This window comes from Saprolegnia diclina (genome assembly GCF_000281045.1).
Source record: "Saprolegnia diclina VS20 unplaced genomic scaffold supercont1.20, whole genome shotgun sequence".
Taxonomy (NCBI): domain Eukaryota; phylum Oomycota; class Saprolegniomycetes; order Saprolegniales; family Saprolegniaceae; genus Saprolegnia; species Saprolegnia diclina.
This window is the reverse complement of record NW_008246087.1, coordinates 319,437-330,332: the sequence shown is the minus strand read 5'-3', so window position 1 is coordinate 330,332 and position 10,896 is coordinate 319,437. Positions and strand designations below refer to the sequence as shown.

The 10,896-nt window shown below is 57.4% G+C and overlaps 4 protein-coding genes across 5 annotated transcripts in view; 2 read left to right on the top strand and 2 right to left on the bottom strand.

Annotated features, from left to right (window-relative positions):
* Window positions 1-1,825, top strand: part of SDRG_07102 — a 2,138-nt gene extending 313 nt beyond the window's left edge. The window contains exons 2-6 of one of the 2 annotated variants that reach the window (XM_008612919.1): window positions 22-80; window positions 132-1,064; window positions 1,108-1,500; window positions 1,572-1,617; window positions 1,674-1,825. In XM_008612919.1, coding sequence (XP_008611141.1) covers window positions 22-80; window positions 132-1,064; window positions 1,108-1,500; window positions 1,572-1,599 — 1,413 coding nt within the window. In that variant the 3' untranslated portion in view covers window positions 1,600-1,617; window positions 1,674-1,825. Of the gene's footprint in view, window positions 81-131; window positions 1,065-1,107; window positions 1,618-1,673 lie in introns of both variants that reach the window. The other variant, XM_008612920.1, reaches the window with a different exon arrangement.
* Window positions 1,826-1,888: 63 nt separating this feature from the next.
* SDRG_07101 (hypothetical protein) lies at window positions 1,889-3,022 on the bottom strand. Its single transcript, XM_008612918.1, has one exon. The coding sequence runs from the start codon at window positions 2,982-2,984 to the stop codon at window positions 1,947-1,949; it is 1,038 nt and encodes a 345-aa protein (XP_008611140.1). The 5' UTR covers window positions 2,985-3,022; the 3' UTR covers window positions 1,889-1,946.
* Window positions 3,023-4,622: 1,600 nt separating this feature from the next.
* On the top strand, window positions 4,623-6,346 carry SDRG_07100 (hypothetical protein; the record flags this gene model as incomplete). Its single annotated transcript, XM_008612917.1, has 3 exons — window positions 4,623-5,594; window positions 5,644-5,828; window positions 5,874-6,346. The coding sequence occupies 3 exons, from the start codon at window positions 4,623-4,625 to the stop codon at window positions 6,190-6,192; spliced, it is 1,476 nt and encodes a 491-aa protein (XP_008611139.1). The 3' UTR covers window positions 6,193-6,346.
* A 1,000-nt stretch (window positions 6,347-7,346) lies between these two features.
* On the bottom strand, window positions 7,347-10,349 carry SDRG_07099 (hypothetical protein). The gene is made up of 14 exons (XM_008612916.1): window positions 10,280-10,349; window positions 10,123-10,238; window positions 9,977-10,075; window positions 9,660-9,927; window positions 9,444-9,614; window positions 9,291-9,402; window positions 9,195-9,240; window positions 9,049-9,151; window positions 8,897-9,003; window positions 8,534-8,856; window positions 8,346-8,478; window positions 8,198-8,303; window positions 7,989-8,147; window positions 7,347-7,939 (listed from the first exon to the last, which is right to left on the bottom strand). Exons 1-14 carry the CDS (start codon window positions 10,294-10,296, stop codon window positions 7,429-7,431), a joined length of 2,271 nt encoding a protein of 756 aa, XP_008611138.1. The 5' UTR covers window positions 10,297-10,349; the 3' UTR covers window positions 7,347-7,428.
* Window positions 10,350-10,896: the final 547 nt, after the last annotated feature.

Here is a 10,896-nt window from a genome sequence, read left to right as displayed (position 1 = left end):
GACTCGCATCGCTTCGCCAAGGCCCCGCACCTCTGGGCGCTCGGCGTCGGCGCCGTCGTCAGCGGCGACTTCTTTGGCTGGTATGTTTACATCGCCACTAAGTTCTGAGTGACCTACTGATGGATCTCTAGGCAAGCGGGCTTGAGCGCCGGCTTTTGGGGTCTCGCGATCAACCTCCTCATCGTCTCGGTGCTCTACATTCTGCTCTCGTTCTCGATCGCCGAACTCTCGACGTCGATTCCATGCGGCGGTGGGCCGTATGCCTTTGCGCATCGCGCGCTCGGTCCGATGGCGGCGTACTTTGCCGGTCTCGCCGAAGTGCTCAAGGTCATTGTCACGTGCGCGGTCGTCTCGGTCGGCATTGGCAGCTACATCATCCAGCTCTTTGGGTGGAGCAGCAGCAACAGCGGGCCGCTGTGGTGGGCACTCTTCTTCGTGCTCTTCACGTTGCTCAACATTGCCGGCATCGCGCTCAGCTTCCGCGTCCAGCTCTTTGCGACTGTGCTCTCGGTGCTGATCCTCGTCGTGTTCTACATTGGCGCGGCCACGCAGTTTAGCTACGACCAGTTCATTGCGGCGCCCAACATGGAGTTTGTCGACGGCTCGAAAGGGCTCGTGACCGGTCTCTCGTTTGCAATGTGGTTTTACCTCGGCATCGAAGAGCTGCCGCTTGCAGTCGAAGAGACGATCGACCCGGCGTACAACATGCCCCGCGGCCTCCTCTCGTCGATCGCAACGCTTTTCGTGCTGTCGTTTTGTACGCTCTTCTTCAACTCTGGCATTAGCCCGGGTGCTGACAAATTCTATGCTTCGACGTCGCCGCTCCTCGACGGCTACAAGAGCGTATTTGGCGACAATGCGACGACGGCCGGGTTCTCGTGGCTGCTCATTGTAGGTCTCCTCGCGAGCTTTCATTCGTTTATTTTTTGCATGGGCCGGCTTCTCTTTGCGATGGCGCGCGACGGCTTCTTGCCATCGGTGCTCAAGCGGCTGCATTCGACCAACCACACGCCGTACGCGGCGCTCATTCTCGGATCGTGCTTTGCACTCCTTCTTGCGATTTCGTACGACCGAATGTTGTGCGTGGTTGATACATTGATATTGTAGATTGCATTTTGCGATCGGCGACGTGCGCCTCGGCTCGGTCATGATCAACTTGGCGCTCACCGGTGCGCTCATCTCGTATGCCTTTCAGCTCGTCTCGTTCATCCATCTGCGCCGCCACGAACCCGACCTTCCGCGACCGTACAAGTCGTTCTTTGGTGTTCCCGGTGCTTGCGTCTGCCTCGCGCTGTGTGCCTACGCGCTCTCGTCGATCATCTACCAAGGCGTCGTGTCGCCCGACGACTTTTTGGTTGCAATTGTGATTGCGATTGTCTACTTTGTCGGCGGCACTGTGCTGTTTTACACGACGATCAAGGCCAACATCGTCGCCCACACCAGCCGCCTTGACAAGTCGCTCTTGTCGCCGGGCAGCCGCGAAGCTGGCGTCGACCACGCGTAAAGTCTCTGTGTTTTCATTTTGGCCGTATATAATGTGAACGTGTGTACCATGGTTGCCTTGTCGATAGAGGCGAAATCACTCCGTTGCTCGTCTAGTTGGTCCATTCTACAAAGGTAGTACTTGGATGAAAGGACAAATGTCGTACAACTGTCCCACGCGCTTGTGATAGGACAGGCCCTCGAGACGCCCATGCGATTGGTCCAACCCGGTTGAAGTTGCGTGCGAGAGCCAACACTTAATGGCGCCAAGGCCAGGGAATGAAACGGGAGTAGTCATCAATTTTGCAGAAGCTTGAAGGCGCGAAAACGCGCAGTCTCTGTGAGCTCTACTGTCTCTGGTGTGCATGTCCACAGTGCATCTCTCTTCCACCACCGCAACGTGCATCTCCACACACAGTAGCGTAAGTTAGGCTTGTACTTTAGTTTGTCCGACTCGACGAACATCACCGCGTCAGCGAGTCCATAAGAAAGTCCAGCGAGTCTTCGATCGACGGCCAGGCTTCGCCGGATAGCGCCACACCGTCCTCTGTCACATCGTACGTATACGTCTTCCACGCATCGCGGGGGCTGCACCCGAGACCGTGGTCCCGCAAGTAAGCAACGATATCGTCGTGGCCATTGCCCGCGGCGCCGCGAATGGCTTCGCGCGAGCAGCCTTCTTTTCGGTGTTGATGCAAGAAGACGACGACGGCCAAGTACCCGTTGGTCGCGGCTTCGTCCATTGCATTCCACGTGCACCCTTCGTCGCGCGCTTGGTGTAAAAACTTGACCACGTCCAAGTGGCCGTTCGCAGCCGCAAAGTCCATCGCGTTCGTCGAGCAGACACTGGCGTCGCTCTGCGTTTCGTGCAGGTACCGCACGACCGCGAGGTGGCCGTTGGCAGCGGCATAGTCCATTGCGCCGCGTGCAAACGCATGGGGACACCGCCGCGCAAAGAAAGCGACCACGTGCAAATGCCCGTACTCGGCGGCTTGGTGGAGCGCATACGGCGTCGCGAGACCCGGGTCGATCGCGTAAAAGTACTTGACGACATCGAGATGACCGTTGGCAGCTGCGTACGCCATGGCGTCGGCCGAGCAGCGCAACCGTGTCGAGGTCGCGAGGTACGTGACGATTTCGAGCTGGCCGTGGCGCGCGGCGCAGTTCATTGTGTCGTGGTTGATCCAGGCGGTACCGACGCAGCGCAGCCAGCGGGAGAGCAGTGGCATTTGGCCTTGGACGATCGCAAGGTGGAGGAGGAAACGCGGGTGTTTGGTGTGCACGTGAAGCTTCTGGAGACTCACGGGGTCCATGTAGAGAAGGTACTGGTCGATGAGGAAGAGAAACTGACCGTCCTCGTTCTGCATCGCGGCCCACTCGCGGTAGATGGGCACGAGCTCTTCGTAGAGGCCTTGCTGGTACCCCGAGATGGTCGAGAGGAGGTGGTCGTTGAGAAGGACAGCCGAGGCAGCGCCTGCACACAGGCGGCGTCGGCGCTTCATGGTCCTCTACAGAGCTCGCAAGCGGAAATGTGGGAAATGACGCCAAGTCGAATAATCCCGTCACGCTGCATCACATGGCCGACGATGATCATCCCACGGTCAACCTCGTGTCATCCTCCCACGTGCACAGACTGCCGATGATCATCCCACTCTGCGCGCCAATGCGTTTCGCCACCAGCAGGAATTCCGCATATACTGGATTTATTCGCCGTTGCAAGCACGAATTTGCAGCTTGGAGGTACGAATTCCGGATAACGCGTGACACGCTGACTTTGTGTCCACAGCCCCACTCTCGACATGACACGAGCCTGCCGCTGCATGTCGTCGGCTGGTGCCGAGTTTGCTCTGCGAAATGGCAACAGCGTCAACCGTCGAACTTGACGGTTGACCGACTTGGGTGCGACCGTCGGGGTGCGACATCAAAGTGTTTGCTCGGCACGACAAGGCGTAAACGTGGACGCCTTTTGTTGACACATTCGCTGCAAGCGACTCGTTGCGTGAGCTCCCTTCTTGGTCGGGATCGTCAGGGGATTGGTGTTTGCTGGGTGGTGAATAAGGACATCTTGCTAACGTTTGACGGAGCTTGTAGACTGCAAGCTTTCGCGCGAGCACGGCAAGATGGAACGCTGGTCATAGTCCCACTCGAGTGGTTCCGGACAGGACGCTATCAATTCGCATGACGCAGCTTTCGATTTATAGAAAGCGAATCGAAGCGGGCGCTGAACCGACGTGGCCAAAATGGAATCGTGCACGTCGTTGTACGCAGCATGGTCACCTCGCGCTGGTGGCGCCACCGTGGCTCGATTGCGCCCCGCATATAACAGCGTACAGTGTACGCCTGCTCATGTACATTCGTTCAAGGAATCGACAAATATTTCGAGCGATAACCCGCGTCAACAAGAATGCTGCCGCCACACACCACACGTTCGTGCCCACCGCCGCAGCCAGGAGAAGAACTTGCCCCGCCTCTTCCTCAATTGGATGGGTTGATTTTACAAGTGGTGACGCAAGGGCGGCCTCTCTAGCCCATTTCGTATGCTCTTCCTAGTGCACCAGACTGTCTCCATCGGGCTAGTAAGCCAACGAACGCCCTTCATCGAGTGCGATGAACTGAGAAGGAGCAACTTGTTTCGCCTTGTCACCGGTGCTCCGTCGCGTGCTCGCTGAACAGTCGGTCCCACGCTCTCGTAGTGCGTGCTTGGAGGATGCACCATCGACTTCAATGACGCACTTCGGCGCTCGTCGCCGAGCTATCGAGAGGCTTGGTCGCTGGCGGACCACGACCTCCTTGGCAGCCTCCCATCCTGGAGCCGATCCCACGTCCTTTTTCTCTTCTTGGACTCGATTTGAAAATATAGCTGTTGATTGGCTCTTTCCAGCCAATCCAAAGCCATTCCAGCCCCTTAAAGAGACATTCTTGAAAAGACCACACTATATGAGACAGTATGGATAATTATGTCGAAGCAAAGACGATTACCAAACACAATCGACCAATGGCATCGCGCGGATCGGCCCATCGCGCAGTCCGAGTGGCTGCAAAACGAAGTTCGAAGGCAGCGACAAGCGCCGTCCTTCCAAATCCAATCGTACGCACAACGCCACTTTGGAATTTCGCCGGTCCGACGCGTATCTTCCGCCATGCCTGCCTTCTTCGCCACAGTCCGCGCCCGCGCCGAGAAGATCAACTCGCTCCTCTGCGTCGGCCTCGACCCGCACGTGTCGGAGCTGCCCGAGCCCACGGCCGCGGCCGCCGAGCGCTTCTGCCTCAACCTCATTGCGCAGACGACCGACGTCGCCGTGCTCTACAAGCCCAACGCTGCCTTCTTTGAGGTCTTTGGTGCGGAGGGCCTCGTCGCCTTGGACAATGTCATTGCCGCGATCCCCAAGGACATCCCGGTGCTCCTTGACGCCAAGCGCGGCGACATTAGCACGACGGCGGCGGCGTATGCGACGGCGGCGTTCGAGTCGGCCAAGGCGCATGCGATCACGCTCGCGCCGTACATGGGCCGCGACTCGGTGGACCCGTTCGTGGACATGCAAAAGTTCCCGGAGAAGGGCTGCTTCGTGCTCTGCAAGACGTCCAACCCGTCTGCGGACGACTTCCAGACGCTTGTGCTCCAGGACGGCTCGATGGTCTACGAGAACGTGGCCAAGAAGGCGCAGGAGTGGAACACGAAGGACAACATTGGCCTTGTCGTCGGCGCCACGGACGTCGACGCGCTCAAGAACGTGCGCAAGGTCTGCCCCACCATGTGGCTCCTCGCGCCCGGTCTCGGCGCGCAGGGCGGCAACTTGGAGGCGGCTGTCGAAGCCGGCTGCTCGGCTGATGGGTTTGGCCTCTTGCTGCCTGTCTCCCGTGGCATCTCCAGGGCCGCCAACCCGCGCCAGGCCGCGGTCGAGTTCCGCGATGCCATCAACGCGGTGCGTGCACGCCTCGCCGCCAAGACGCAGGCCGCCTTCCTCAACTTTTGCATGTCCTGCGACGTGCTCAAGCTCGGTTCGTTCACGCTCAAGTCGGGTCGCCAATCGCCCTACTTTTTTAACGCCGGTCTCTTCAAGACGGGCCGCATGCTCCGCCAGCTCGGCCGCTTCTACGCCCAGACCATCCACGTACGACGGGATGCTTGCACCGCCATGTCTCATGATGACGTGATATTAGGAAAGCGGCATTGAGTTTGACGTGCTCTTTGGCCCGGCGTACAAGGGTATCACGCTCGCGGGGGCGATCGCGATCGGCTTTGACGACCTCTACGGCCGCGAAGTGCCGTTCACGTTCAACCGCAAGGAAGCCAAGGACCACGGCGAAGGCGGTGTCCTCGTCGGTGCCGATGTCGTCGGCAAGCGGTATGTCTGTGATCACGTCATATGCGTTGCTGAATGACGTGATAGCGTCTTGCTCGTCGACGATGTGATCACGGCCGGCACGGCCATCACGGAAGCCATGCACATTCTGCAGCACGCCAAGGCCAACGTCGTCGGCGTCTGCATCTCGCTCGACCGTCAGGAGAAGGCGTCGATCACGGACACGCGGTCGGCGATCCAGCTCGTCGAAGCGCAGTTCGAGATTCCGGTGATTGCGATCGCGAACCTCAACGCGCTTGTGGCGCTGCTTGAAAGCGAGACCTCGATGGCGCTCTCGGCCGCCGACCGCGCGACGTACGTCTCGACGATCAAGAAGTACCGCGCCGACTATGGCGTCCAAGGCTAGACGTAGATAAGCGATACTACGACGACAATTGGCTTCATTTCTCCACCCCGACGGCGGCTCCTGTCCGTTCCTATCGGCGTCCTCGTACCCGACGTATTTATTGCCTAGTTTTCCTAGTCTTATTTATTATAATCGATCGTGTGATGTTTGTATGTTGTCGGGTTTGGTGCGTTTGAGCTAGGGGTAGGGTAAATGGGCCTGTCGACGCGCTATTACGCGGTATAACAAGCGTAGAAGTCGATCGCTGGTTGTCGCAGCCCACGCAAGGGAGTCGGAGCTGTCGGGCACGAGATTGCTGCATCGTCTCTGCAACGAACTGAGAGCAGGCTGTCATGATGAAGTGGATACAGAGCCATTGGCTAGCGCTGGATGAGTTCAGAGACGATCCGCGGCAGCTAGACTCGATGGCTAGACTCGGAGAGATGGAGGTGGGACACGAGCGTGGCGCGTATGACCATCTTCTAGTGCGCTGTCCATTCATTCGCGCGGTCTGGCGCGCTTTTGACCCGATGCGCGATACCTTGCAGCAGCAACTTCCAACAACGTCGTAACAGGGTTTTGCATTGGGGTAGCGTGCAAGCTAGCAGAGGGATCGTGTACTACGTGTGATGTACTAGTAGTTTAGATTCGGTGGACGGGATCATGTGCATTGAAGTTCAACGTACCCTGCCCCAAACCTCGGGTTTTCTTCGGGCAGGGTGTGGTTGGTCTTTGTGGTTGAGGTGGGGCACAGGGTTGGTGGGCCATCTAGCGGTCTTTCTGCGTAGCATGCGCAGCGGTTTGATCCGTGTAGAAGGTTTGTGCAGGGTGCTGTCGCGCTTTTTGATTCCAGTTTGGTATCGGGGCCGCGTGCAACGTAGCGGTATGTCTGTGTCGTAGCTTGGACAGTGTGGATGCCTTCCACCCTTACGGGCTCTTGTACTATGCACATCCAACGCACCCTTTCTACTGCAAACACGCATTCACATGGCGAATGATGGACGCGTGCGACGGACTTGACTTCCGCTTCGTTGCGGTGCCCAGCGGACCGCTACCGGCGTTCAGCCGGAAACTACACTGCGGTGCAACCTCCCGCGCTATCGCAGCAGGCCCCAACGATACCAAATGCACTCGCTACGGGACTACCGCGCTTCGCGCAAAAAGTCGTTATTCACTGTCAATGAAAAGCTAGATAGTATTACTATTCGTACGCTGGAGTTTGTGGCCGATTTCGTCGAGAGAAAATGCAACTCTATCTCATCGCCGGGCAAAGAAAAAGATGACTTGGCCCGCCGCGATGAGAACATTGACCGAGTTGGCGTAGACCCCGTAGAGGCTGGCTTTGCTGTACCGAGCGGACGCGCTCGTGACAACGTCGTTCTCTTTGTTGAGATGTGCCTGGAGCTCGCGCAGGTCGATGCGCCAATCGACGTTGAAGCGACCCATCGTGGGCAGCGCCGACGGAAGAGCGGCGGCGGTTTGCAGTGGATGGGCCACGGCGGTCTTGAGTCCCGCGACTGTTTGCATCGGGTTGGCGACCACGGTTTTGAGCACCGCCAAGGACGCCCGCAAATTGAGTTTGAGATTGGGCTCGTCGCTCACATTCGGAGTCGTCGTCGTCGAAGCTGCGTGCTTTGCACTCACACGCGCTTTGGCCGACGAAGCCTTCTCGCGGAGCTTGTTGCGGATCCAGAGGGGAAGCAGAATCGTGTCGCGGCACCACGACTGGAATTCGAGCAGTCGCAGCGTCTTCTTGATAAAGAACGAGCTATTTCATCCAGTGTATCTCGATGCAAAACACTGTATCGGTATTGTACCGGCGCAGGTTTTCTTCTTCGTACGAGATGATCATGCCAAGGAGTTGGACGACAAGGACATACGACATGAACTCGGTAAAGCGTTCGGGCACGAGCCATTTGAGAAGGGTCACAAAGGCAATGCTGAGCGCACTTGTCCCCGTGCTCGAGTAGACAAACCTAATTGGCGTGTGACTATAGACCGAAAGGACATATTTCGAAGGATGAACCTAAGGCGAAAACCGGACCGGTGCGCCGACAGAAGAGCGTTGAGGAAGCCCATGAGATAGACCGACTTGGCGCCAATCGAGGTCGCGATCCAAAAAAAGATACCGCCTACCGATAGCGTTGGCGTCACCATATGAAACGAACGCATACCGCTGACGCTAATGTGCACGGCCAGCACGAGCAATGTTGTGCGCTGCGCCGAGTGCGTGTATCCCCGCTTCTCGTGGACGACTTGCTTGACTTGGCTTGTAATGAGTGTCGTCATTTGTTGGGCTTTTTGCATCTAAGTTTCCCAAATTTTGTGAAACATTTCCACCATTTTTGCACTGTGGTCGTACGCCGCCATCCAAACCGTCCATGGTACGATCGAGCACGGCTTTGGTTTGCACGTAAATGGTTGTTTTGGCCGGCGACGATGGCGGCGAGTTGTCGCTCGGCGCCACATACTTCTTCTGCGGCTGGACCACCGACAGCTTTGCTTCGCGCTGGCTCCGCCACAGGTTGGCGTACAAGCGGCCATAGTAGTAGAAAAGACGGTACTGCAGCGCGTACATGGCGCAGACACCGCCATGTCGCAAGAGGAAGGTCCACGGGTAGATGTCTTGGCCGTTGAGATTGATGGTATCTTGGAGACTGAGCGTGATTTGGTTGAGGAAGAGCGCTACTCCATAGTTAGCCACGGCGCCATGCAAGAAGCAGACCGATGGTGGAGTTGCGGATGCCGCGGTAGACGTTGAGGTGCAGCACGCCCGCCTTGGGGTTCTCGTACGGACTGCCGTCGAGGAGATACCAGTACCGAATGAAATACCTATACGCGTATACTGTGCTGTGGAGAATGGACGATATTGTCTACTGTTCGAGCTCGTCGCTGCGAAACGCTTGCGTTATGGTCGAGCACAAATGCTCCTTGCGATACCGTGGGTCGTGGATGCGCGACGACGCGTCGCTAATGACCCCTAATCCCCACAGATTAGCAGGATACACGCTAACCATTGATACCTTGAAAGGGCAGTCCCAGTGTATAGTTGCGTCGCTTGAGAATTTCCTAGTCGAGAGTACCCTCAATACCGGATCGTAGATACTGCTACGTCGTACCCGCTGGTAGTTAGACACCATACCCGCAATTACGCCCATCGAGTAGTTGACCGACTGGAATACGACCGCGGACGTCAGGTCGGGCCCGAGGGAGAGCTCCACGATGAAATACCTAGTCGAAGTCGAATATAACACACAATATTGTCTACATACGTGACGACGATGCTCCAGCCGAGGACGCAGTTGTACGCAAACCGGCCGCGCGTGACGTTGAAGATCGGGATGAAGAGGATCACGAGCGGCAAGACGGGCCCGGTCGCAGCTTGAACCCACTTTTTCGTAATGAACGCCATGGCCACGATCCAGTAGACGCAGATCGCAATGCTATCACTCGGACTCGAAGTCATTTCGACTAAGAAAGGAACCTACCGCTCGAGGTGCTGGCGCTGGGCGCGCGGCCAGAACGAGATGAGAAATCCGGCGGCGAACGTCGGCACAATGACGCCAAAGGTCAAAATGTACAAAGCGCGCTCGTGGTTTGGCGAAAAGCCTTGGAGGCTGGCGTCGTAAGCGTCGAGTCGCGCCGCCTCGTACCAAAAGAGGAGCGCGGACGCAAGGCCCCCGATCGAAAAGGTGATCCGGACACGGACGGCGTTGATCGTGTTGAGAAATCGCAAAAAGTCGGTCTCGTACGGCTCTACCACCACCAACACTACATGAGATAGGTTGGCGGCATGGGCAAGGACCTGCAAAGAAGAGCAGGTTGGGGTCCATGCCCACTTGCTCTTGGCACCGCTTGAACTGCATGAGGACGTACTCGCGCTCCATGGCGCGCCGCACGACACCTAGCCCAAGTTCATTATCGACCGCGTCATAGGCTGAGGTGACGCACTGCGCAGCGAGAGATGCGCCTCGTCCGGGTCGGCGTACGCATGCAAGAGCTCTTTCGACGACTGCACCCAGCTGTTGGCGGTTGCGGCGGCGGCCGCGCTACCGTCCCCGCAGTGCCTAGTTCAACCGTGAGCGCGACGCACAGGCGCAGCACCGACACTTTGGACGTCGTCATGGCGCGATAAGACACCACTGAGACGTGGTAATTTTAGTCTGGACGGGCAACCTGTCTGCTAAGTATAGCCTTGTCCCAAGTCCACGCAACGCCCTTCTCGATGCCACGAGCAGTCTCGAATGCATACACGTAGCAGCCACTGCACCTCACGGGGTGGGCATCGAGGCTCAGTACCATTACCCAAGGTGCCTTCGAGATACGAGGTCTGTCGATATGAGTCGTCGACTCGCGTAAAGGGGCGTCACACAATAAGATTCCATCGATGAGCAACAGCGTGGTGTACCCTCCCCAGTGGTGATGGCGGGTCTGGTGATTCGCAAACCCAGCTACTTGGTACTGAAACTCGACTAACTAAAGTCCATGGCATTGGCGAAAATCAGTTTGAAGCCTTATACCCTTACCTACTTTAATCGATGGTCTATCGAGCCATCGTCGTATCCAAATATCCATCGTACAGGATACTTGCTACTCAGCTTGCTTGCTACTAGTATCACCAAATTGGCCCGGCATTCTGGCCTTGCCCTCTCGCTTCAACACAAGGCTCCGGTGACGGTACTCGCAGCGAGTCGAAATCGCAGCCTCGCGCCGTGGCCCTTGGAG